This window comes from Hemicordylus capensis, chromosome 1 (genome assembly GCF_027244095.1).
Source record: "Hemicordylus capensis ecotype Gifberg chromosome 1, rHemCap1.1.pri, whole genome shotgun sequence".
NCBI classification, from domain to species: Eukaryota; Metazoa; Chordata; class Lepidosauria; order Squamata; family Cordylidae; genus Hemicordylus; species Hemicordylus capensis.
Genome location: NC_069657.1, coordinates 434,450,533 through 434,478,355, shown reverse-complemented (window position 1 = coordinate 434,478,355; position 27,823 = coordinate 434,450,533). Strand labels below are relative to the sequence as shown.

At 43.7% G+C, this 27,823-nt stretch overlaps 1 protein-coding gene across 8 annotated transcripts in view; it reads right to left on the bottom strand.

Moving 5' to 3' along the window:
• The window catches only part of SLC8A1 (solute carrier family 8 member A1), a 485,859-nt gene that overhangs the window by 367,227 nt on the left and 90,809 nt on the right, over nt 1-27,823 (bottom strand). For 7 of the 8 annotated variants that reach the window (XM_053242775.1, XM_053242770.1, XM_053242787.1 and 4 more), the window contains exon 2: nt 3,114-4,944. In XM_053242775.1, coding sequence (XP_053098750.1) covers nt 3,114-4,906 — 1,793 coding nt within the window. In that variant the 5' untranslated portion in view covers nt 4,907-4,944. The remainder of the gene's footprint in view (nt 1-3,113; nt 4,945-27,823) is intronic. The other variant, XM_053242817.1, reaches the window with a different exon arrangement.

Below are 27,823 nucleotides of genomic sequence, written 5' to 3'. Positions count from 1 at the left end.
TGCTTCTTGGTTGGCTTGTCATCATGAAAATCAAATTGATTTGTGTGATAACAAGCCAACCAAGAACTAAGGAGATAATAAGCCAATCGGAAGCCAGTGCCAAAACCAATCAGCAAGGGGAAAACAGGCCTCCAAAATGGTGCTTGGAACAGCACAGAACACTCAAAATATTCTAAGCGCGTTCCATCAGAACAACCGGCACCATCAGTTGTTCTGATGGAACATTCCAAGGATTTGCATTCCATTCTGAGCTTGGAACAGAACGCAAATCCTGTTCCATGCACATCCCTAATGTCAGCCACTGAGTATAGAGGTTTCAACTTCATATAGCTTTGACAGTCTGCGCTCATGTCATCACCAGGGATACCCTAAAGATGGTCCATTGTCTGGTATTCTTTTGCTCACAACCGCCCACTGTCCGACTCAAATTCTGACCCTACCCTAACATTTTGAAAACTTCACACCTGTGATTTCTACAGTGGGTATAATCTGTATTACTTTAAAGCAACCAGCAAAATTCCGATTAATTTTTGACAGAACCTTTTATTATTGTTGTTATATTTCCAGAGTCCAGTCTGGATGTAGACTGAGGTCATTCTTAGTAGCATATATTTGGTAAAATGTCATGTAACTTTAAAACAAAGTGAGTCTTGCCCAGATACTGGGGCATCTGATAAATCCTGAGATCAAAGGCTAGTTGCTCAAAGGTGTTGGCCTGCCCTTCTAATGATCCTCAGGGGGTCACAAATACATCTGCAGAATCGTTCTATAACCTATATATCATATGCCTTGATAGATTTTACAGCTGGACATATTTCTTTTGTACTTTGGTGTGATGTATCTGGTTTTCAGTTAGGTACTGTTTCCCTTTTGTTCTGTCTCAACAATTGACACTTAAGTGTATCAGAAATGTAATATTTTAAAATATCTTAAAATTCCTTATTGTGAATGCCTTTATTCATTCTAGTCCCACAGGCATAACCTGCTTTATTTCACGAGAAAAGCAAAGATATACTACATTTGTGTTGCTGTCTCACTCCTCTGCTAAATACACATAACCTCTATATGCTCAGAAGTGTGCATGGCCTGCACACCATGACAGCGCAAAATTGCATCCCACTGGGACCTGCCTCTTATGAATGCAAATGGCACATAACAAGGTTGTTCTCATGACCATAACACCCGCGGGGAACGCAGGGAGAGGGAAGGCAGGGTTGAACCTACCTTCCCTCCCAGATTAGCAAGTAGCTCCTCTTTGGCATGCCATCACGCACCAGCAGCACGTATCACTGAAGGCCAGGAAAATGAGTCCTGGCCTCCAGGAACCCCAGAATGCACCACACAACGAATGTGGTGCATTGGCAGATTGCCCCATGAGTCAGGCGCTCTAGTGAGCGCTCAGGCTGCATGCAGCAAGTACACACATGATTCCGATCCTGGGGTTGAGAGCGCACTCGCACCTTCTAACCCCAGTTAAGGGCCGGGTTAAAAATTGGGCTAGTGGGGGCAGAAGCATCAGGATTGGGAGTGATTCCAATGCTTTACACGAGCAGCCCAGCCTGGGATGGGCTGCCCTAACCTGGGTTGGGCTGCTCGTGTGAATAGCCTCAATGCTTAAATCAGGCATATCCACGTGAAGCCATGTAGATCAGGTCTACCCATGTTGAAGTTTAAGCAACCTTATTTAAATCTCATGTCCAATGCATGGAAGCAAAGCAGGCAAAGGAGTGAGGCAGGCTTGAATGGGTGCAATTCCAATCCCCTGTTATTCATTTTCTCTATGCACACTGAACCTACTGGTTCAGTCAACCTTATTCCAACAACACTGAAGCATTATCAGTCATAGAACACTGATGCCGGGCCGGGGGCCGGTGGGGTGGTAAGGAAACACTATCAGCAAACAGGGAACAAATGAAGACGGGGGGAAAGGCTAATAGTGAAAGCCAAACTTGCTCAATAGTTTTTTTTTTAAATTATCTGGGTAACAACATGTTAACTAACTACCAAACTCATCTTTTGGTTAACACCCTCCCTGGAGGATTTTCTTTTTTTTAATGAAAAGGATTTTTCTTTATCGCCACTACTGCTACTATTCTTTTCTCTACACCTTTAAAAGATGCACAAGATGCAAATTCACAAAGTGAATGCATAATATTGCAAAACGGAACGAGTATGCAACACACCACCCTTCACGGTCAGCCTTTAACAGGATTGCCCTTTGTTTGGAACTGATCCAGATGCTGCATCCCAGCATTATGTAGTGTAAACTGATGCTCACAAGGGGTTTTGGTTCAGGAACATTACATAATTCTGCTGCTTATTTTCAGAGTTTCATCTTCATCTCAACACTTCTGTTACTCACCTTTACTACTTGATAAAGAAATAACAGCAAGAATAAATTTGTTTGTGCATGTATGAGATGGGTGGAAGGAGGAATCCATCCTAGTTGCCAGAAAACACTTGTCAGCAATATTTCCTTTCTAACTGCTTCCCCATTTGTAAACTGCCAAACCTGGCTGCCGTGCCTAATTGGACTTTTCCCCACGTGGTAACATTAACTTGAAAGTGCAGAGCATAAATATTTCATGATGTCACAAAGGCTAATGACAGCCCTCTCTGAACTTGCAACCTAACCATGTTTATTAGTCACAGGCTGCTTTTTGTAAAGGGAACAGCAGGACCATCCCAGTAAAGCTCTGAAAATAGGACCTTCCTTCCCACATGATAAGCTCAGAATTAATTGTGGTTACAAAAGAATACCACAATTTCTGCATGGGATTTACCTTGTGCTATTCTGTGCCACTGTCCACTGGAATATCTAAAAACTTCCACTGCAACCCTATGGACTTTCAGGCATACACACCTCCAGATTACACTCCTTTAGCAACACATTCTCACATGTACACAGCTTCATGACATCCGTGACATCTGCATGGGTCTGTCACCATCAGCCACACTTGGCGTCTAAAAGCACTTCTCCTGCTTCAGACAAGCTGCTGCACAAGAGCACCCAACATTTGATACAGCATGCATAATAAAAGCTTTGAATACGGTATTTCACCAGGCCTATCTGTAAACTGCTAACAAAGCCACAAAGGCTAAGTCGTACTTACACAATCTCGTCATTCTGAAATTCAAGCTCTCCGCAAGTGTCTTCGAAGTCTTCTCCACCCCCTTTGGCTGTGCCTTCGATGGTTTTGTAGGGGATGATTACATTTCCTCGAGCTCCGGATGTCCGTAGCACTTTCACTTCCATGGTCCCTACGCTTTCACTCACATGAGTGACCGGTTCCTCAAAGGTAAAAATGCCAGCATGATCATCATCAAAGATAGTGACAGTGGCAGTAGCAGGAGACCCCAAGCAAGCCACTGTTGCCAAATGATTGGCTTCCAGGACGCTTTCTTCTGTCTCTTCAGAGGACACTTTCACGTTACTGAGGTGAACAAGGAAGTTCTCATCTTCCTCAAAGATATCATCATCAATTATGCCAACCCGTACTTCTTTCTGTGTTTCACCTGGTTTAAACACCACAGTTCCTTCAGTGAACTCATAATCAGATCCTGCATTGGCTGTGCCATCTTCTGTTCTGAAGTCAACTGACACAGTTTTGGTCAAATCGCCACCTCGGCGGGCAATAGTTAGGGCAACCGTACCACAGTTCTCAAGGCACTGGTAGGTGCTTTGCTCAAAATAGACCTTGCTGATGGGGTCATTGTCTGCCACTTCACAGTTGACTTCATGCATGCTGACTGCCTTCCTTGCTTGATCAGCAGCATGTCTCTTCAATATATTGCCAGCTCCAGTCATTAGCCGAGTGGCTTGTATACGATAAAAGGCTCGGCTCTTTTGCTGCTGGCTCAGAACCTGATAGTTAGCTAGTTCGATCAGCTGTTCAATTTCTTTGTCGGGATGCTTCTGTTTCAGCTCTTTAAGGATTCTGGCCATTTCTCTTCTTGCTTCCTCATCGTCTTGATCCTTCTCATCCACCTCGAGGACCAGAGTACCATCTAAGAAACTTTCAACATGGGAATTAACGACTTTCCCATCCATCTCAATGTCAGCTTTGCACTGCGGCCCTTCCCCTTCATGTTCAATGATCATGCCCCTCTGCTTGCCAGCCCTATACTTCTTGTAGACATACTTGTAGAACAAAAGCCTTCTGTCAGCAATCCATGCAAACACCACACAGATGGGGAAGAAGAAGAGAGTGAGCAAGCCTTCCCAGACCTGTACAACCCCAGGAGATATGACTGACAAAATTAGGTAAAGCCAAGTGTAGGCAAAGATGCTCCAAGCTGCCGTGACAAAAAACACACGGAGATGCTTGATTTTCCGGATCTCCCCATCAGGGACAACGTAGACACAAAGTGCTATGATGACAAACATGTTAAAGGCAGCACTTCCTACAATGGTGCTTGGTCCAAGGTCCCCTGCAGTGAAGCCATGCCCACACACTTCAATGACCGAAAGGAGGATCTCAGGTGCTGAAGAACCCAGAGCCATTAATGTTAAGTTGGAAACCGTCTCATTCCAAACTCTAACTGTAGTCTTGGTGGTCTCACCATTGGGTTTCTTGATTGTTATCTCTCTCTCTTGCGATGTAATAACTTCTATGGATGACATGAAGCGGTCAGCTATGATGGATACTCCTAGAAACATGTAGACCATGGCCACAAAGTATACAGTAGCTCTTGCTATTTTGTCACCAAATGAAGGGTCTTGGGGCTCCCAGATTGGCAAAATCACACCTTTCTTGCAGAAAAAAGTACCAGTACATGATGAATTATTGGTATCTTCAGCTGAATGTTCTGTGTGTACTCTGTCCATATTCAATAGCAAGAGTACAGCAACACTTAAAAGATGAAGACAACCAGGAAAGGCAGCTGGATTCTTTAATCCCAACATGATTGTTTTGTTGGACTTATTCCCAAATGTTTTCCAACCTGCAGAACACAAAATTGATAAAATGTGTTATCCAGATTCATTTGGAAAAGATTATAAAATATTGTCTCTCTGTGAGACCTACAGAGTTACAGCAGTTTCCATGAATAAGCCCTATTTACTTGAACAATGGTCTAAGAAAAAATCACTGTACTTGCTACAGACATATCATGAGATCGGCAGACTTGTTATCAGCTAATAATTTCCCATTCAACTTGCATTAAAATTAAAATCACTGAAATAATAAGTAGCAAAAACTGGGAACTGAATTCACATTAAATATTTAAAAACAAAAACAGATTTTTGTGAAATAGCATCTTCCAGGGCTGCAAAAATCCACTAGATTGTGATGAGTGAAAAATGATGCCTGATGAGTGAAAAAAGTCCTGATGAGCAAAATTTTTGTACACCGCCCAGAGTCTTTGGAGTGGGTGGTATATTACATGTTTCAAATAGATAGATAGATAGATAGATAGATAGATAGATAGATAGATAGATAGTCTGGCTGATAAACTAAGCCAACAGTGCTTCACGCCTGGCATCTTCAGAACACAAACCTCAATTCCTATACTGAAATACATTAGACAGTTTCTAATATTCCATTCTTAGTAACAAGGAATGGGTGGCTGACATCCCATCCAAGTTACTCATGAGTAGTTCCAATGAAGTTAATAGGATAAGTTGTCATAACTCATTTGTTCCATTAACTTCAATGGGACTATAACTCAGTCTGAAAGTCAACCTGTGTGTTCTCAATTTTTCTTCCTATATTGTATCACTTATTTATTACACAAAAGCAGCTACTTGTCTTCTTACCTGTAGGCATTTCACTAGATGGCTCATAAAATAATTCTAGAAAGCTACTTACTAAAAACAACTGCTACTTATCCTGGGAATGCCTCAAGTTGACAGCATACTAAATAGGTTACAAAGCGGCCGAACAAGACCTATACCTAGTTTATGCATTTAGTCATGCCCATAAATACTCATGCCACACTATACTTGTACATCTCTATGGTGCTGGAGGACTGTGGCTCCTCCAGCACCACAGAGATGGTGCAGCACCCAAGCATTCTCCTCCACTTAGCTGCCCACAATCTTTTCCCTTTTGAATTCACCAATTAACATATCCAAAGCAATTTACAATAAAAGATTCACCCTAAAACAAGAAAACAGCCCCAAAAGATTTTAAAAATATTTTTTAAACAATAGCAATAGACAATGGCCTAATGATTGGCTAAAAGCAGAGCCAATCGTGTTCCATTAACTTCGGGCCAATGAAGAAAGTGGCTGGCCACCAATCACCTACTAAAAGCCTTACAATAAAAAGGTCTTCATCTGTTACCTAAACAGTAAAAGAATAGACATTAACTTATTGACAACCCCGAGAAAATAAGTATGTACTTATTTCAGTGTTTCTTTTCATTTCCTTGGTTGTCGCCGATGTTCATACTGAACATAATATAATGAAAATTTGTTGACCAAAGGCTCATTTCCTTCACTGACCACAAGAAAATGTGTTAACAGATGTTATCTCTGGTTCCCATTCAGTGTTTTCTGTAATTTTTTTCATCTGTGTGCAGAATGAGTTTTGTTCTGGGCGGCAGTATCAAGGCAGCGTGTGTGCACATAAATTCAGAGTGGAATCTTCCTGATTCAATCTGAGCATCAAAAAACTTGTGCACGCACACATATGCACGCCTTAGAGGGAACACTGTTTCCATTAGGTAGGGAATTTACTGGCAGAAAAGGGGGCTTTGGAAGGCTTTGCTATGAGTCCTGAAACCACAGGTAAAGAAAACACTTCACCTTGAATCTACAAAGAAGCCTTTCTGGCTTGAGCAGGAAGTACAACAGCACACGGTTAGCATGGGCCAGTCCATAGACATGTAGAAGAGAAACGTGCAAGAGAGAAGCAATGGCTAAGGTCTCTGGGTCATCTCGGAGAGACCACATTACTCCTTTATTGATGGAGTTACACTGGCTGCCAATAGGTTTCTGGGCAAAATACAAAGTGCTAGTTATAACTTATAAAGCCCTAAACAGCTTAGGCCCTGAGTATTTAAGAGAGCGTCTTCTTCGCTATGAGCCCCACCGGCCGTTGAGGTCACTTGAGGAGGTCCGTCTCCAGTTGCCACCAACTCGTTTGGTGGCTACACAGAGACGGGCCTTCTCGGCTGCTGCCCCGAGATTGTGGAATGCACTCCCTGCTGAGATATGATCCTCCCCATCTCTCGCAATTTTCAGAAAACACCTGAAAACACACCTCTTCAACCAGGCTTTTTCAGCTTTTTAAAACTTGTTTTTAAATAGTTCTGAATATTTAATTGTTGTTTTATGATGATTTTAATTGTTAATTATTGTTTTATGTTTTATAATTTTTGTTTTAATGATTAATTGATTTTAATGGTGTTTTAATGTAAACTGCCCTGAGCCTTTTGGAAGGGCGGTATAAAAGTTTTAATAATAATAATAAATAAAATAAATAAGGCTGGGGTCCAAAGAGCAACTCGGAGTGCACCTAAAAGCTTGGCCACTTCCAAGGCCCAACTTAAGTTTCTCAACTTACACATGCACACACAGAAAATCTCCCCCACCCACCTGCAACATATCACTTCCTTTTGAAAGTCCTTTCAGTTTCAACAGTGGTCAGCTATGTGGCTATGTTACACCAAGTTCTTTTTTAAACTGCCAAGTTCATTCGGTGCAACAAAATTGTGTGAATTTAAAAAAAAAACAAAAACTTATGCTGAGTACTACAGGGTTGTCACAACTAATTAAAGGAATATGTCCATGACAGAAAACAAGCCTTTAAAGTCTGTGCAAGCCACAAGTGGCTGAAATCAGTTAATTAGGATGGAAAATGCTAAACAAACTTAAACGGCAGTAGATTTTGACTGGCACAGCTAGGAAAACATTGGATGTGAGGGTAAAGCTACAAGTGTTGGCAAAAGATCAGTGTATAAAAGACAGATTACTAATGATTTAATATAAAGCAGGTGGGGGAAGAGTTAAAATGCAACCTAGATGGGAGCTGGGCCCTTCCCACACTTGCACTTTTCCTCCTGTAACTATTTCATCCCAGCTGGTTTTCTCCCTGTGGGGCTCCAAGATCAGAAGTAACCCCTGCTGGGAGAAAAACAAATGAGGGAAGTGTGGGTTTGGGGCTGGGGCGGGTACAGGTTGACTACCCCTCTCCCATTTGTTGATTCTGCATTTTAATCCCCGCCACACATCTTCCCCTTTATATTAAATACACATGACCCAAGCTGGATCCTGTCACTATCACACCTATTTTAACCTCGAATGTTCCATAGGTTCTGCAGTTGTTGTACCCGAACCCCTGCACAGCAAACCATATTCACGAGCCAGACCCATGCACACACCCATTTCCTCTCCAGAGGTCCTCCCTGCCAAACTCTCACACTTTCTGGAGCTTAGGAATGTAGCTTACAGTTCAGAATAGGATGGAGAGGAAACATAAGCTAGACACTAGCAACAACTACTAGAGGGATGCTGTACTGGGATGGATGTAAAGTTGGGGTACCCTGGCACCCCCAAATTCAGATCGGAAGACTTGGTTACTAAACACGCAGTCCCCAGGAGAAAAGACTGCCACAGATTTAATGGTCCAAATATATATGGACCATTATATTTGGTATTCGGAAGAACTACCATAGCTGAAGCAGCAAGGTAGACAACTAGAGCGCAAGCAGAGGAAGACTTGGAGCAAATCTGACAGATCACAACACAGCACATTTGAAAATCTATGCTCTGGCAATGCGGGTGGCAAAGAACCCGTTCTTTTCTGCCCGCACTGCTTCTACAAATTCATGTCCAGCAGAATTGTCTAGGGTCATGAGGGGGCTAGTATATGCTCCGCCCCCTTGAATTTTAACTTGCCACCATCAGTCATTCACTGTGACATCTTCAGTGATTTTGTTGCAGATAAAATTTCTCGTATTCGGGATGAACTGCATTCCATAGTTACTGCAGAGCCTACCGTGGAGGTGTCCAGCGACTCCTCTTACAGTATAGGATCAGATTGGATCACTTTTACTTTGTGACACCTGAGGATGTTGACAAACTGCTTTGGACTGTATGTCCTACAGCCTGTTCTTTTGACTCTTACCCAACTTGGTTTAGTTCATCTGGTAATTGTATTATCAGAGAGGGTCTGGTAAATATTATAAATGCTTCTCTGAGGGAGGGCTGGATGCCTCCTTGTCTTAAGGAGGCTATTATTAGAACACTTTTGAAGAAACCTGCATTGGATCCCTCAGAGTTAGCTAATTACAGTCTCATTTCCAATCTTTCATATTTGGGCAAGATGATGGAGTGTGTGGTAGCCTCTCAGCTCTAGGCAGTTTTCGATGGTGCAGATTATCTAGACCCATTTCAAACCGGCTTTTGAGTGGGCTATGGGGTTGAGACTACCTTGGTCGGCCTGATGGATGATCTCCAATTGGCTATTGACAGAGGGAGTGTGACTCTGCTGATTCGTTTGGATCTCGTTGTGGCTTTTGATATCATCAACCATGGTATCCTTCTGAGTCACCTGAGGGAAGTGGGATTGGGTGGCACTGTTCTACAGTTGTTCCTAGCTCTCTGGCAGATTCCAGATGGTGTCACTTGGAGACTGTTGCTCTGCAAAGCAAGAATTAAAATATGGAGTTCCACAAGGCTCCATACTGTCTCCAATATTCTTTAACATCTACATGAAACTGCTGGGAGAGATCATCAGGAGGTTTGGTGTGGGTGTTAACAATATGTTGATAACACCCAGATCGCTCTCTCCATATCAGCCTCATCAGGAAATGGCATAACTTCCCTAAATGCCTGCCTAGAGGCGGTAATGGGCTGGATAATGGATACATACTGAAGTTGAATCCTAATAAGACTGAGGTGCTGGCTGCGGAGGGGGCAGGGTCAGGGCACAAGAGATGGTTTAGATCTGCCTGTTCTGGATGGGGTTACACTCCCTCTGAAAAACCAGTTATGCAGCTTGGGAGTGCTCCTGGATCCAAAACTCTCTGGTTTCTCAGACTGAGGCAGTGGTCAGGGGTGCTTTTTATCAGCTCCGGCTGATACATCAGCTACACCATTTCTGGAGGTAAATGACCTCCAGTGATGCATATGCTGGTAATCTGGAACAGTGGTGCATATGCTGGTAACCTGCAGGCTTGACTACTGTAATGCACTCTACTGTACTGCACTCTAATCCTTTGTATGTAGTCCAGAAACTACAATTGGTTCAGAATGCAGCAGCCAGACTGGTCCCTGGGACAACCCAAAGGGACCACATAACTCTGATTTTAAAAGAACTGCACTGGCTGCCGATATGTTTCTGAGTGAAATACAAAGTGCTGGTTATTACCTAAAGAACACTCAATGGCTTGGGTCCTAAGAGAGCGCCTTCTCTGTCATGAATCCTGCTGGCTATTAAGATCATCTGGAGAGGTTTGTTTATGGTTGCCACCTACTCATTTGGTGGTGACTTGGGACCAGGCATTCTCTGAGGCTGCCCTGGGACTCTGGAATACGCTCCCTGTCAAAGTAAGAGCTTTTAGGAAGACCCTCCAAACACATTTCTTTCCTCAGGCTTTTACCTAAAATTAATTTTAACTGTTCAATTGTTTTTATCCAGTGAAATTATTTTAATTGTTTTACTCTGTTTTATTGTTGTTGTGTCTTAAATTGTGTACACTGCCTAGAGATGCCCATATCAAGCAGTGTGTGTGTGTGTGTTTGTGTGAAAATTGATTACAATGAAGAGGCATGACATTTAATAATACACATGCGTATTATGTGTGCATAGAACACACTAGATGGTGATGGTGTCTAGGTGCTAAAACTTAACCTTTATTATATAACTGGAGTAGATTCTTGAATATGTTGTTGTAAACTATTGTAGATAGGGTGAGTTCTTGAATATGTTGGAGACTAAGGGATTCTTTAATATGTATGTGATTGACTAAGTAATAAATAGTTAAGCAGTTAACTAAGCAATCAGCTAACACACTAAGTAATCTCTCTATATATTTCTCTTAGGCGTAACCGTCGCTAATCCTACAGGTGAAACTCAGAAAATTAGAATATTGTGCAAAAGTCCATTAATTTCAGTAATGCAAATTAAAAGGTGAAACTGATATATGAGACAGACGCATTACATGCAAAGCGAGATAAGTCAAGCCTTAATTTGTTATAATTGTGATGATCATGGCGTACAGCTCATGAAAACCCCAAATCCACAATCTCAGAAAATTAGAATATTACATGGAACCAAGAAGACAAGGATTGAAGAACAGAACAATATCGGACCTCTGAAAAGTATAAGCATGCATATATATTCAGTACTTGGTTTGGGCCCCTTTTGCAGCAATTACTGCCTCAATGCGGCGTGGCATGGATGCTATCAGCCTGTGGCACTGATGAGGTATTATGGAAGACCAGGATGCTTCATTAGTGGCCTTCAGCAATTCTGCATTGTTTGTTCTCATGTCTCTCATCCTTCTCTTGGCAATGCCCCATAGATTCTCTATGGCGTCAGGTCAGGCGAGTTTGCTGGCCAATCAAGCACAGTACACTGTATACTTTTCAGAGGTCCGATATTGTTCTATTCTTCAATCCTTGTCTTATTGGTTCCATGTAATATTCTAATTTTCTGAGATTGTGGATTTGGGGTTTTCATGAGCTGTATGCCATGATCATCACAATTATAACAAATTAAGGCTTGACTTATCTCGCTTTGCATGTAATGCATCTGTCTCATATATCAGTTTCACCTTTTAATTTGCATTACTGAAATTAATGGACTTTTGCACGATATTCTAATTTTCCGAGTTTCACCTGTATGTGTGGCAGCTCTTGCGAGAGTTCACAAGCAGCTGCCAGATAGTGACAGGGACAAGTGGGAGGGAAGAAAATGGCAGCGGCAGCTGGGCCAAAGGCTCAGTGTGGGGGGAAAACAGTGGTGAATGGTGACGGTGGGTGGACGGGTGGACGGATGGCCAGCAGGCAGAGAAAACAGTGGGGGCGAGCGGGTGGGTGGAAGAAGGCAGTGGAGGCTTAGCGGGAAGAAAACAACAACAGTGATGGCAGGTGGGTGGAGGAAATGGCGGCAGCAGCAGCAAGGGGGGAAGCGGCAATGAACTAGAGGCTCAGAGGCTCTGCACCAGCTAGTTGTATATAAATTACTAACAAAGGCTAAGTCCTATTGAGAATAGAGGAAGAAAGAAGCAAAGGCATAAGATTAACAGCAACAGCCAGGGCCCAAGAATAATCAGTGTCAGAAGAGGGATCAGGGAAGAAGTGGGGTGAGGTGAGTCAACACGCCAACATCGAAAACAAGTGAACACCATCATTCATGAATGTAATGACTGAAGTGAAGAAAGAGTGACAAGGACTAGGTGCTAAACAGTATCATAGAGGAAGGGATAAAGAAAAGGATTAAGTAAAAAAGCAGTGCCAGAGGCCAAGGAAATCTAGCAGATTAATAAGGGACAGGGAAAGGGAGAAAGAAAAAAAGGCGGCTTTATCCTAATCAAGCCTAATTCCTATCAGAAATGGAGAAAGAAACAAAGAGGAATAAGGTGAGGAGAAGCAACCATGGCCAAAGAGCAATCAGTGTCAGAAGAGACAATTGAGGGGAAAGAAAGGTACCAGAGACCAAGATAAATCAGTGTGAGGCGAGTCTCACAATCAGTGAGACTCACTGGAAGGGGGTTTGAGGGGAGAGCGGGATCTCCCTGCAGACGATCGGAAGGCAGCCCTGGGTGGCCGGATCAGCCACCCACATGACTGCCGGCTCCATCATGGAGCTGGCGGGGACTGTGGGGATCGAGGGCCAAGCAGCACCCAGAAGTTCCTGGATGCCCCACATGAGGCATTCTGGAGAGACCCTCCGAGCCTGGGAGGCTGCCTGCAGCCTCCCGGTCGGGGGTCTACTCGTGTGTCGCCGCGCAGCAGGACACGAGCAAAAAGACGCGGTTAACTGAGCACTCGCTCCATTAACCTTGTCTTAGGGGAGGGGTATTTTTGAGGTCTAGCTGCTGGGAGCTTGCAGCCTCCTGGTCGGGGGTCTACTCATGTGTCACCACATACCGTGGCAACACACGAGCAAAAAGATGCAGTTAACGAAGCACTCGCTCCGTTAACCTCGTCTTAGGGGAGGGGTATTTTTTATTGCGCGGCTCCCGTTGCAGCACACAACTGCCCCAAAGCGGGCTAGGCTCCCTTAGTCCACTTTGGGGCAATCATGAGAATCGCCTCTGTGTGTGTCTGTGTGTGTGTGTGTGAGAGAGAGAGAGAGAGAGAGAGAGAGAGAGAGAGAGAGAGAGAGAGAGAGAGAGAGATCCTTGTTAGGGAACAGGTCTAGGCTATGTAGATGAAGCAGAGCCAAAGAAAGCAACAGAACTAGACAAACAAGGAAGCTATTCACACATGCGTGCAAAACTGGGCTAAATAAGCCCAGCCCAGTTTTACACAGGTCAGGTGGCTGGGGCTGGCAGACTGCGGGGCTCCTGGCCAGCTTTGGGGAGGGGAGTGGGGATCCCCATAATGCACTGCGCACCTTGAGGGATCGGGGCTTGGAAGCCCCTTCGACAAGGTACAAGACATGTACTCATGTGAGTCGCTGAACACCTGAATGTGTTTCTTGTGTCAGACAATAGAAGGAATGGGATTACAAGTAGCCAGACCAAAACCAGGCTTATCTTGATGGCAAAAATACTTGTGTTAGGCAGTTATCTTCTCAGAAGGGATGATTGGCTTGGTCATTACTCTTAATGGATAATCCGGGATGTTTTCATGATGGGGACTATGGAGGGGCAGGTGACCAATAAAAATAACCAACAAAACAAAACAAAACAAAAACCCTCTAGAAGATATTGGAAAAGCTATACAGGAGCTGGAGGTTGACAAAGAACCAGGAATCTCCTGAGGCAATAGAGTGGACCCAAGAGGAAAACTGGGCCATTAGAGGTTGAGGAACAGGATTGCATGAAAGCTGCAGGCATGTTCCAGAAGGTTCTAGGCAACAGAGACCAGTCTGAGTGTGTCTCTGGGCATTTGGAGAACAGCCATGTCAAGCTTAAAGGAATAAAGGGGCATTTTCCATGCTTCTCTTTCCTCCTTTGGGGTTTCCTAGGCTATCCCAAACTCCAGTGCTAAACACTGCTTTATTCCTGGACTATTTCCCTCACAGGCACATGTCAACCACATCATCAAACACTCCTGTAAAGGTATAAACCCAAACTAGGGAGGTGCACCGTCAGATCTGGGGTCTAGTTCCCATAACACAGATAGTGACTGTTGCCATATCTAACTGGCCCTATCCATCCCCAGCACAGCATCCCTCCAGCGGCTGTTGCTGGTATCTATCTTATGTTCCTTTTTTAGATTGTAAGCCCTTTGGGGACAGGGAGCCATTTTATTTTATTTTATTTTTTATATCTATGTAAAGGAACTTCTGTCGAAAAGTCGCATATAAATATCTGTCATATTCGTATTCTTCCCCCGACAAATATGAGAGAATCAAACACTTTTACAAGGTGCTTCTTTGCTCAGTTAGCACAAATATTATTTTGAAATGGAAACTGCCATTGTCTAGAAAAGCAGTAAATGTTTCCTGAATTGTTGCAATTCTTTAATGAGACTGGTGTCATTTGGCATAATTGCAAGTGATTTAAATATGTATCTTGCTGGGCTTGCAGTATTAGTGAATTGTATTAGAAGGTTCCATGAACAAAAACAGTGGCGGCTAGCAATCAGCTCTGACAACCACAAGTTATTGAACAGCAGGGGCTCAGATAGTCATTGGAACAAATACTTTTCTTTGCAAGCATGAGGGGGCTGAACGGCAAGCACAAGTGACTTCTGATCTACCAAACAGGAATAAGTAGCACGTAAATTGACTCCAGACAGGCAACAACGATAGGCAGATGAAGCCACAATCTTGCTGGAAATCGGAACACCTAAAATTAAGGTTACCAGTTACTACCTGGGAATCCTACAGCTGCCACCTTGAGCTCCATCTAAGAAAGTCAGGATAGATATGTAATGATGTTATACTTCAAAAGAAAATTATTATAAGATGATGTACAGGTGGTATCTGACACCGAAAAAATTAGAATTAATGTATAAAAATGTTTCAAACAAATGTTGGAAATGTGGACAATGTGAAGGAACTTTTTTTCATATGTGGTGGTCATGCGGGAAGGCAAAGGCTTTTTGGGATATGATATATAACGAGTTGAAGAAAAATTTTTAAATGACATTTCCTAAGAGGCCAGAATCCTTCCTGCTGGGAAAAACCCAAGGAGAGTTTTCCAGAAGAACTATAACTTCTGCAATGAACAGTTAAGTATTATGACAGATAAAATCTTCAGGGTTTTGCCACGGTGTAGCTTGCTTCAGGAAAATAACTTCTTCTCTACACTTGATATGTAGCGACTTCTATCACTTTCATTTTATAGGCTCTATACTTGAAGCAGTTTGTAGTGAAGAGCTAAGTTTCTCTATCTGCTTTAGGCAGTCAGCTTGACTCAAGGGCTCTTCCTAAGAGGGCCGATTTCCTTTGGGAGATCTATTTGTAGCAGGACAACGGCAGCCTTGAAGAGTCCTAGCTCTAATTTTTAGCTAACTGCATGAAGGAATATTAGTAAAAAAGATTAAAGATAATTTAACAACGTCAAGTGCATTTTGGCTATGCATATGTGTACAGGCATCCCACAGTAAAATCAGAAAAGTAGTGCAGAATTTGGCTTTCTAGGAATCTTTACTATCATTCTGTAGACTTGGTTGTCAATGAGTCTCAAAGTATGCAAGCAGATCTCTGTTGACAACTTAGGGACAACCATGGCTTCTACCCAATGCCTTACCCCAGGACTGCACAACTTTGGTCCTCCAGCTGTTGTTGGACTACAACTCCCATCATCCACAGCCAGAGTCCAATAGTCAGGGTTGATGGGAGTGGTAGTCCAACAGTTGGGCAGCTGATGTTGTGCAGCCATGCCTTACCTTTATTCTGCTCATACTGCTCCTTGTTCCTTTCTCTCTGTCACTGCAGAGCTTTTGACAGTATTCTAAATTTTGCCATACAAAAAGCTATTGCCACCAGAATATAGCTGGGGGGGGGGGGGAATTATGTCATGAGTTTGTTATTTAAGATACATTTATCCCACTTTCTGACCCAAAGAGTTTCACGCAGCAGCTTGCAAAAAAGCAAACACACACTCACCCCATCAGTAACAACCTATAAAACAAAATTAAAACAATAAAAACCAAGACATCCAACAGAAGCACCAGCAGTTAACACAAACTCATAACAAATTCATTGGATCCAAAATGCCCTTTGAAATAAAACAGTGTGCGCTCAAGGTCTGAAAGCTAATTAGAGAAGGAACAAGTGATAGATCCTGAGCACAGAATTTGCTGGGGAGTCTTGTTGGGGAGGGGCATGGAATCATCCTGAGTGAGAGGCAACCCAATTGCATGTCTTTTTAAAGAGACCATTCTCTCTTGAAGCTCTCTACGAATATGCATCCAGGATTATGCAGCCCAGTCCTATGTGGAGAAAACGCTGTTCCTTGCACTAGTTGCTCTTTCTGAAACATATGCTGCCCTAAGGATTATATGGGAGCATAGGAGCAGCAGGAAAACTGATGTCTTGCAAGGTGTCCAAAGGGCCACCGGGGTATTGCTACTGCCTTGCCAGTCAGTGCAATGCTGTAATGGCTTTTAATAAACAATCAAAAGTTTAAAAAAATAAAAGTTAAAAAGCTAAAAAGCTTGGGTAAAAAGATAAGTCTTTAGACCCCTTTTAAAAGCCACTAGAGATGGGGAGATTCTTATTCCCACGGGAAGTGTGTTCCAAAGTCTCGGGGCGACAACAGAGAAGGCCCATCCCTGGGTGGCCACCAAACGACATGAAGGTAGCCACAGACGAGCCTCCACTAATGAACGTAGTGGACGATGGGGATCATGCAGAAGAAGACGCTCTCTTAAGTACCGTGGGCCTAAGCTGTTTAGGGCTTTATAGGTTATAACCAGCACTTTGCATTTTGCCCAGAAACCTATCGGCAGCCAGTGCAACTCCTGTAATATAGGAGTAATATGGTCTCTTCGAGATGACCCGGAGACCAACCTGGCTGCCGCATTTTGTACTAATTGTAGTTTCCGGACTATGTACAAAGGCAGCCCCACATAGAGCGCATTGCAGTAATCAAGTCTGGAGGTTACCAGCAAGTGTACTACTGTTTTGAGATCATGAACTTCAAGAAACGGACGCAGCTGGCGTATCAACTGAAGCTGATAGAAAGCGCTTCTGGCCACCGCCTCAACCTGGGAAACCAGGGAGAGGTGTGGATCCAGAAGCACTCCCAGACTGCATACCTGTTCCTGCTTCAAGTATAGTATGTTCCATACCTGCATACCTGAGGAAGTGTGACCCCATCTAGAACAGGTAGATCAATATCGCTTCCCGAGTGATGACCGCGCACAATGAGTATCTCCGTCTTGTCTGGATTCAATCTCAGTTTGTTATCCCTCATCCATCCCATTACTGCTTCCAAGCAGGCATTCTGGGAGGATATGCCTTCTCCTGATGATATGATTTAGAACATTAAAAGAGAAATCCCATGCACACTGTCCTAGAATAACGCCCCACTGAATACAGTGAGTCCTGCTTCTGCAGAAGCATACACATGATTGCATACCAGCAAAATCCTACCCAGGTCTATTTAGAAGTAAGTCCCACTGTGTTCAGTGCTCCCAGGATACTGCAGAGGATCAGGAGTCCAGCTGCAGCATATATAACAAACCCACTCTGTCAACATTTAGCCTTGCAAAAATATTGCTAAGAGTTTATATTTAAGAATATTCTAGAAGCCCTCTCCTCTTTTTGTACATTCACATGATTTGGCTATATTTATTTGTCAGGGCTTGACAAACCCCAGGCACCAGGGAGCCATGGCGCCTAGAAATTAAAACATGGTGCCTAGACTAGGATATTCAGAGGGAGAGTTATTTAATAACATCTTTATTTTCCCAGGCAGCTCTGTTTCTGTTCATTTCCTTGTAAAAGGGAAAAAGAGAAGCCCATTTACTACCATGCACCCTGCTTGACAATGTTTGTCACTAAGTCCAGTAATTTTGTCAAGTGTCCATTGTCTGACTCCTAAATTTTCAGGCTAGCTCTGAGATCCAAAGAAAATTTGTCTAGGTCTGCTATAGATGCCATTTTTCAGATAATGACACTATTTGTAAACGAGAAAAAACTAAGCTGAATCACAGGGCTGTACACTGTCAGCTATATCTTTGGCAAATGTTATATCAAAAAGGACAAGGTAATATTGTGAATTCTCCTTTAAAATTATTCAGCTGACAAGTCTGTTCAGATATTGTTGCATATCCCAAAATGATTCAAAACTTTTGAAGAAGCAAGCAGGCATTCTGTGAAATCCCTCTGGCAAGAATGGGAAGCAGATGGTCCAAGAGGAATTATTATACTTTGGGTCAGTGCATAAGGTTATAAAGAAGAGTGGAGTCTCATCACCGTCTGGACCAGCTCCACAGCCTTAAAAGTATTTGGCACAAGTACCCTCTCAGCCAACACAGCTGTACTGGAGCAGATTAATAAATCAACCTGAACTTTTGTCTGCAGTCTTATTCCCATGAGCCATTTTAATTTCGGGATTCTTCTAAACCAAATCTCAATAGACAGAAGTCACAAAAGAAACTGTACCAGCTGAGATGTCTTGTTGATATTCTCTACGATGGGCTGTGTACAACAAGGAACCTTTGCTTGAGCAAACATAACAAGAAGAAAGACTCTTAGCACATGTGGCAAAAGGGCTGAGAGAGGAAAAAGAGTGACCTAATGACTTGCCTAGTAAGCAAGAGGTTGCTGGTTTGAATCCCCACTGGTATGTTTCCCAGAATATGGGAAACACCTCTATTGGGCAGCAACAATATGGGAAGGTGCTGAAAGGCATCATCTCACACTGCGCAGGAGGAGGCAATGGTAAACCCCTCCTGTATTCTAGCAAATACAACCACAGGGCTCTGTGTTCACCAGGAGTCGACACCAACTCGAGGGCATAACTTTATTGCGGGCCACCTAATGGCACAGCGGGGAAGTAACTTGCCTAGGGAGCAAGAGGTTGCTGGTTCAAACAAATCCCCACTGGTATGTTTCCCAGACTGTATGCAGGCACCTATATCAGGCAGCAGCGATATAGGAAGATACTGGAAGGCATCATCTCATACTGCACAGGAGACGGCAATGGTAAACCCCTCCAGTATTCTACCAAAGACAACCACAGGGCTCTGTGGTCGCCTGGAGTCAACACTGACTTGACAGCACAACTTTACCTTTAACATACTTACTGTGCTTGATCTACCCTGCTCTAAACAGAGCAATTTTCCATTCCAACGTAACTCGCATTTTGCTCTGAGGAATGCCAAACTCTGCACCTTGCATACGTCATGCGAATTAAGCACATTTGCTAATTCTGCATCATTATGCAGGAAACTCCTATCCCTTGGTAGGAGTATAACCCATGGTAGAGCATATGCTACCATGCAGAAAGTAATGAGCTCAGACTCCAGCATCTCCAACAGGAGGGCCAGGTTAAAAACCCTATCTGAGCAGCTACGAGGCAGCAGCAGGCTAGCCAGACCAATAGTCTGACTCAGTAGAAGGCATCTCCCTATGACCAATGGAAATCCTACTCAGAACCTGAGTGGGGGAGAGCTGGTCTGTGGTCTTGAGGGCAAGCATGAATTGTCCTCTTTGCTAAGCAAAGCCCACCCTGGCTTGCATATGAATGGGTTACTACATGTGAGCACTGCAATATATTCCCCTTAGGGGATGGAGCCACTCTGGGAAGAACATCTGCATGCTTGCCTGCAGAAGGTCCTAAGTTCCCTCCCAAGCCTTGGAGAAGCTGCTGTCAGTCTGTGTAGACAATACTGAGCCAGGTGGACCAATGGTCTGACTCAGCATGAGGGAGCTTTCTATGCAGCCTCCCCTTTGTGTTTCTGACATTTCACCCAGCCTTGTCCATATACTATCAAGCCTATTTTTGCAGTGAACTTAGCAGCAACTTGTGTTTTTTTAACAAATAAAAGTTAAGGTTTTCAACTTGTTGAATTCTGCTCTCCACCTCTACTTCCTTGCTTACCTCGCTTGACTGCAAAGCCACATAACTTCAGAAAACTTCAGGGCTAAGCCCTGATAACTGAGCAAAGATACACCTTTTAAAATAGCGATTCTCTTATATGTAGCAGGGAGAGAGCAATTGGCCCTATCCAGCCCCAGCACAGCATCCCTCCAGTGGCTGTTGCTGGTATCTGCCTTGCGTTTCTTTTTAGACTGTGAGCCCTTTGGGGACAGGGGACCATCTTATTTATATATTATTTTTCTACATAAACCGCTTTGAGAACTTTGGTAAAAGAGAAATATATAAATATTTGTAGTAGTAAATACAGGTGAAACTCGGAAAATTAGAATATCGTGCAAAAGTCCATTAATTTCAGTAATGCAAATTAAAAGGTGAAACTGATATATGAGACAGACGCATTACATGCAAAGCGAGATAAGTCAAGCCTTAATTTGTTATAATTGTGATGATCATGGCGTACAGCTCATGAAAACCCCAAATCCACAATCTCAGAAAATTAGAATATTACATGGAACCAAGAAGACAAGGATTGTAGAATAGAACAATATCGGACCTCTGAAAAGTATAAGCATGCATATGTATTCAGTACTTGGTTTGGGCCCCTTTTGCAGCAATTACTGCCTCAATGCGGCGTGGCATGGATGCTATCAGCCTGTGGCACTGATGAGGTATTATGGAAGACCAGGATGCTTCATTAGTGGCCTTCAGCAATTCTGCATTGTTTGGTCTCATGTCTCTCATCCTTCTCTTGGAAATGCCCCATAGATTCTCTATGGGGTCAGGTCAGGCGAGTTTGCTGGCCAATCAAGCACAGTACACTGTATACTTTTCAGAGGTCCGATATTGTTCTATTCTTCAATCCTTGTCTTCTTGGTTCCATGTAATATTCTAATTTTCTGAGATTGTGGATTTGGGGTTTTCATGAGCTGTACGCCATGATCATCACAATTATAACAAATTAAGGCTTGACTTATCTCGCTTTGCATGTAATGCGTCTGTCTCATATATCAGTTTCACCTTTTAATTTGCATTACTGAAATTAATGGACTTTTGCACGATATTCTTATTTTCCGAGTTTCACCTGTATGTGTAGTATTTGCAGTAGTATCCTGAATACCTCTCCAAATCCCTGAAACTGGTGGCTGAAACTGCAATATGCATGTTCAGCATAGCTGAGTTTTTTATTGTATTAAGCATTTATTTTCACTTATCTGGAGGTACAAACCAGCTGCTCTTGATACCGTAAGGCGGGCAATAGATTAAAATGCATCTTAAAGCAAACAAAGAATACTCCATTCAAATAGACGTAGTGTAATAGTCCTAAAACCCAAACTCAATAAACTAACTCTAAATTAAACTTTGCTCCCAAACAACAGTAACTTGTAGTCCAGTGGTGGCCCGTGAACGCGCCTCCGGTGGGGTGGTGGTGGTGGAAGGCACCTTTAAAATTAGATTAATTCGGTGCTCACCTCCGCAGCACCTGAACGCTGTTCGGAGCTGCAATATGCCGCCCAGCAGCCCCTATGGCAGGGAAGCACCTCCGTCACTCACCTGGCTGCATGTTCAGGTGCCGCCGTGGTGGAGGTGAGCACCAAATTAATTAATTTACTCTTAAAGGTGCCTTACACCCCCACCCCCACCCAGAGGCGCGTTCATGGGCGCGTTCACTGTTGCAGTCTGATCTTACCTATATTTATTCCCATGTTAAGTTCTGCTCAGTAGGACTTACTCCCTTGAACACAGGATGCAGCCAAAGTCCTATAACACTTGTGATTGATGCTCAAGATCGGGGTTTTGTCAAGACTCCAAGGCAGGGGTTTCCATTGTAGCACCTTGCTATGCACCTTAACTATCACACATGATTTGGTACATAGTTGTTATGATTAAAAATGTGCTCTTAGTCAACCTTAGAGGACACAATGATAAATAGAGGAGGATTCTTTGGCAATGCTGGAAAAATTCTAAGCAGCTGGTCAACCAGCTGCCTACAAATTTGACTGTGACACCTAAGAATTTTGACCTACTTTCCATTCCTCTGCAAGGTTGATGCCAAAGAATTTGATGCTTGTTGCTATTTTTCCAGCTCTGCTCTTATGTACATTGTATATTGCATAATCCAAAGGATGCTGCAGCTCTCGTAGCTCTGATGTAACTGCCATGTTAGACTGTACTATGCATGTGTGCCAGCTGTACAATGTACAATGTATGACAATGACAACACTATTCAACAAGGCAGTAACAAGCCTGGTGCTTCCACCAAGACTTCGCCAGAAATAAATGGGGCATGCTGAAACCAAGAGTGAAATGCCCACAGAAGTTTTAGTCCATCTCTAAACGCCAATGTTCAGAAGAACACAAATAGGAAGAATCTCTGGTTAATTTCAGAAATGACCAAAACTAAAATAATGAGGCTGTTCACACAAAAGCTGAGTAAGACAGGTGGGTAGGATAGTGCTGTCATACCCAGCTTTCATATCCAACATTTGACCAAGGTAGGAGGAAAAAGGGTCCTGCTCGGCTCCTGTCTCCTGCACAATCAATTCTCCCTCCTCCTACCTAGCTCCCCCCAACAGAAAATACCTGTACCTCCTAACGCCTCCCCACAACCAAAAATTGGGAACACACACAGCTCCCAAACCTGGGTAGGACATTTGTCCTAACCAGTTTTCAGTTATGTGAACAGCCTCAGTAATTACTCTAGGAGGTCATTCATACAAATCAAAAAGGGTGTTCTGCCCGAATTTGGGAGCTGTGTGTGCTCCCAATGTTTGGTTGTGTGGAAGAAAGGTAAGAGGAAACACTGGGTAGAAGTGATTGTGTGGGAGCAAGGTAGGAAGAAAAGCTATCCAGGTTTTCCTCCTACCTTGCTTTCACACAATCACTTCTTCCTAGGTTTTCCTCCTACCTTGCTTCTTCCACACAACTGAAAATTGGGAGCACACACAGCTCCCAAACTCGGGCAGAACACCGTTTTTGATTGTGTGAATGACTTCTATATGCGACTGCATATATAGGAATTGCATATATGGGAATTGTACATCCAAGTTCCTTCTGCTTGAATGTGAGGAGTGAACTCCCAGTATTTGGGTCTCTTCTCAGAGCAGCTTTGATGCATGGGCAGTTCAATGCACAGTAACTTTCTCACTGGGTTGTCAGGGCTTATTCAAAGGGGCAATTGTTCAAATTTCATCCAAAGGGGATCTTGTGTTGCTCTCCAGTATAACCAATGCAAGGTCCTATATACTGGGCTTTCTGGCTGGCTAAATTTGTTTACCATGCTCAAAGCTACCATCATGCAGGTAGTGAAAGCATCGTGGGTCTCTAAGTACAGATCCTGTTGCTTTTGAAAGCTGCTCAAGTCTGTATTTGGTGAATCTCTGGGGAAGAGAGCTTCAATCAGAACAGAGAAGCAGTCATCAACCAGATGGACCAGAGCGGGGGAGGGGGGGGACGGACCCAATCTTCACCTGTCTTTAAAAAATAAATAAATACAGGGCTTAAGAAATCCCAGGTGCTAGAGAGCCATGGTGCCTAGAAATTTAACCATGATGCCTAGACTAGAATATTCTGAGGTAGAGTTATTTAATAAAATATTTTTCTGTTCCAGGCACCCTGTTTCTGTTCTAAGCATATTAATTGTAAAGAGGATAAAGAGAAGCTTATTTACCCTCCCCCTCAAAAGTGTCCATGACTAAGTCCGCTAATTTTGTCAAGTATCCATTGTCTGGCTTTTACATTCTTAGGCTGACTCCTAGAGACTATTCCCACAATCCCTGGAAAGCAAGCTAGGGGCTCGGTGCTCCCAAGGTGGCTAGCCCTCCTAATTCCCCCTCCCCCTAAATGAGGTTAAGAGAGCGAGTGCTCCATTAAACTCATTTGATTGCTCGTGTGTCTCCACAATGCACAGTGGCACACACGAGTAGACCCCCGACCGGGAGGCTGCAAGCAGCCTCCCAGGCTTGGGGGTCTCTCCAAGATGCCCCACACGAGCAGGGACCATGTGGCCCCCTATCACCACAGCCCTCACTGGCTCCGTGACGAAGCTAGAAGCCATGTAAGCGGTCGATTCGGCCGCCCAGCTACAAGCGGCTGCTCCTCTGTGGGGAGAGCAGGCCAAGCCCAACAGAAGCTCTTCTCACGGATGGTGAGAAGAGCTTCCTAGATTCAAAGAATTTTTTTTAAAAAAATTAAGAAAATTTTTACTCATGAGTAGCCGCGGCTACTCACGATCGGGAAGCCCAGGTTAGCAGAGCGCTCGCTTTGCTAACGCAGGCTTAGGGGAGGGCTACAAAACCGGGTGACCCGCTTTGACTCAACGGGGCTCGGCTGCAAGCCCGGTGAGTCTCATGATCGGTGGAAAGCAGGCTAAGCACCCTTAGCCCGTTTTCCACTGATCGTCAGAATAGCTCCTTTAAGGACTTCTTGTCCTCCTAACATGGGGCTGCACAACCTCAGCCCTCCAGCTGGTGTTGAGCTACAACTCCCATCATCCCTGACTACTGGCCAGTGTTGCTAGGGCTGATGGGAGTTGTAGTCCAACAGCAGCTGGAAGGTCAATATTGTGCACATTGCCAACAGCATTTGCATCCAAGAAGCATAAAAGACGAAAGTCTGGTGTGAGCTAATTACCATCAAAAGACTTTGCAATACAGGGAACTACTTAGAGATCTTTATTTTAATGTACATAGAAAAATGGTCAGATAGAGACCATGAGAGTTAAAGTGTTCTCCAGAAACATACAAAACATCTAGCAGTTGTAGAGCGGCCAGCATCATCTACACCGTTAGCGCATAGCCAGAGATATCATACTGTGTCAACCCTGCTGTGATGTCAGACCTTCAATTCACATCCTTACAGTAAATTCAGAGCTAGTTAAAAGGGCTCTGCTCACAGCACAGTAGCCTATCTGTTCAGTCTTGTCACCAGTTCTGCAGAGAAATTAGCAACATGGGATTTCCCCTAATAAACTGCTTCTGCTAATTCCAACTATTATCACAGCTGCACAGTCAGACCTCCTGGACACACAATTATATTTTTACACATTTGCTGGACTCAGTGCAAAGTTTTCCTTCAAAGTACCACTTTTTGTTGTAGGGACATTTTCCGTGCATGAAAAACGTACTTGGAAAATGTAAAATGCAGTTTTTTCCTTCTTTAAATGGCACGAGGAATGTGGTTATGCAACAGATTCAGCTGCTGCTGCCTTGGGGACCTGCTCTGTGTTGTTACACACAATGAGATATGGCACAACTCTACATACACATGCACACACACACTCTTTTGCCTACATATTAACCATGACCACTATATGGAACCTCCATGTTCAGAGGCAGTATACAGACAAAGAAAGGAAAGGCAATACCTTCATGGCCTACTATTCAGCAGCCAGGGGGCTTTGGAAATAGAATCCTGAACTGCAAAACCTTTAATCTGATCCAACAAGGAAACTCTTTGTGGTGCATACAAACCACCCAAAGTCACAATTAAAGCCAATGGCTGACATCCAGTCTAACACTGCACTAGTGCAATGAACAAAGATGCACAAGCGCAAGAAGATTGCACAGCTGAGCAAGTGCTCAGAGCTACACAATCTCTTGCACGTCTGCTTCTGCAAGCATTGCACTTGCACAACAAAGATGGCGAACAGCTTTGCGTCTCTCCAACATATAGGGATTGAGGAAGAGGTTTCACAACATGAGGCACACTACAGGTTGCCCGAGGGCACTCCGTTGCACCAGCACAACACTAGTTTGGAAAGCAAGTCCCTGACTGAGCTAGTACAACATCCTTGCACTAGAGCAACAGGTTTGCACAGGTGCAGTGCTGGTCTGGATATCAGCCACTGCACAAGTCATAATTTGAACCCCTGAAACCCCTGCCAAGGACTGTCCAGATTGTGGTTGTCTGCCCTCTTGGCTCACCACTGAGTTAAGCTTCAGCTCAGCTAGCAGGATAGGAGAGGAGAGCTGGTCTTGTGGTAGCAAGCATGACTTGTCCCCGTAGCTAAGCAGGGTCTGCCCTGGTTGCATCTGAATGGGAGACTTGATGTGTGAGCATGGCAAGATATTCCCCTCAGGGGATGAAGCCGCTCTGGGAAGAGCAGAAGGTTTCAAGTTCCCTCCCTGGCTTCTCCAAGATAGGGCTGAGAGAGATTCCTGCCTGCAACCATGGAGAAGCCACTGCCAGTCTGTGAAGACAATACTGAGCTAGATAGACCAATGGTCTGACTCAGTATATGGCAGTTTCCTATGTTCCCATGTTCCTATGAAACATCCTAAGGAAAGTAAGTGCTTTTCTCTCTAGCACTTGTGCATCACTGCTGGAGGCCAGAACTAGTCTCACTACGGTCCCAGGCAGACAATGGCCAACTGATTGTGAATGCTACGACAGAATGCTCTGTTGCTATGGTAGCTTCCTCCTACCAGAAGGATGCCCATCTGCCCTTCCGGATCCTCCCCACCCCTACAACCACTGGGGGACTGAGATGGTGTCATCAGATGCTATAGCAAAACATTCTGCCTGCATCATTAAGGCTATGCCAAGTAACACTTTGCCAATAGGTGCAAGGCCTAGAGATGCTGAAAAAAGTCTGCATCGCTGGTCTGCGGAGCCTTACTCTCCCCCCCCCACAACCTCTTAGGTTCCTCAAACTGTTGTTAGATTGGCAGCACAATCTCCCCATCAAAACAACTTTGAGGGTACCAAAATCAAATGGAAACTGATATAAAAATAACCATCCAATTTTTCTCCAAATATAGGCAAAGGCCTTACCAGATCTCACAGAACACATCTCCAGTGAAAAACATTTCAGGGCTATCTTGTTTTTCCTGAACAGGACATTCTAAAACGTTAAAACGATTTTCAAGCCATGACTGATCTTTTCGTTCTCTCTCCCCAATTCACCATGTCCAATTTCTTCTCCACCAACCACTCAAAATAAAGCCAGCAGACAAAATTTAAGCAGCTATCTAAAACTTTGCATCTATGAACACAACCTGAAAAATTAAAGCTTGAACCACACTCCTAATTGAATTTCAGCCTAACTGACTGAGAAAGAGGACTTCGATTTGGTGTCCAATGCCTAATTTTGTCTTAGGTGCTGAATAAATAGTAATGATGATGATTACAATTAAATACACAGCATCAATGGCTCACATATCACACAATGCAGCACGGCCTGTGGGAGCACTGCCTGTACTGCTGCACCTGTGTAAACACTGTTGACAGAGTTGTGCAACAGGGCAGGTCCACTCCATTGGAAGGTTGTGCAGACATCGTTGCATGACGGGATGCCCATTGGAAATAATGGGCACCCAGTCATGCATCTGCATTTGCACAATTTTCTGACAGAGCAAAAAAGTCCTGTTGCGCAGATCCATTGATGATGTTTACACAGATGCCGCAGTGCAGGCAGTCTTCCAAGCATCCTCATTGCACTGCATTGTATGGTACATGGGCCACCCCTTTACTTATTATTAAGCACCTAAAATAAAATAGGTATTAAATACTCAGGATCATCCAACGCAGATTAGAGCCCTACGTGAAAAGGGAAATGCCAGGTGTTCAAGCTGGTTTCTGAAGAGGCCGGGGAACAAGAGACATCATTGTTGATGTACTCTGGATAATTCAGAAAGCCAAAGAATACAGAAAGAAGTCAATATGTGCTTTATTGATTACAGAAAAGCCTTCTATTGCG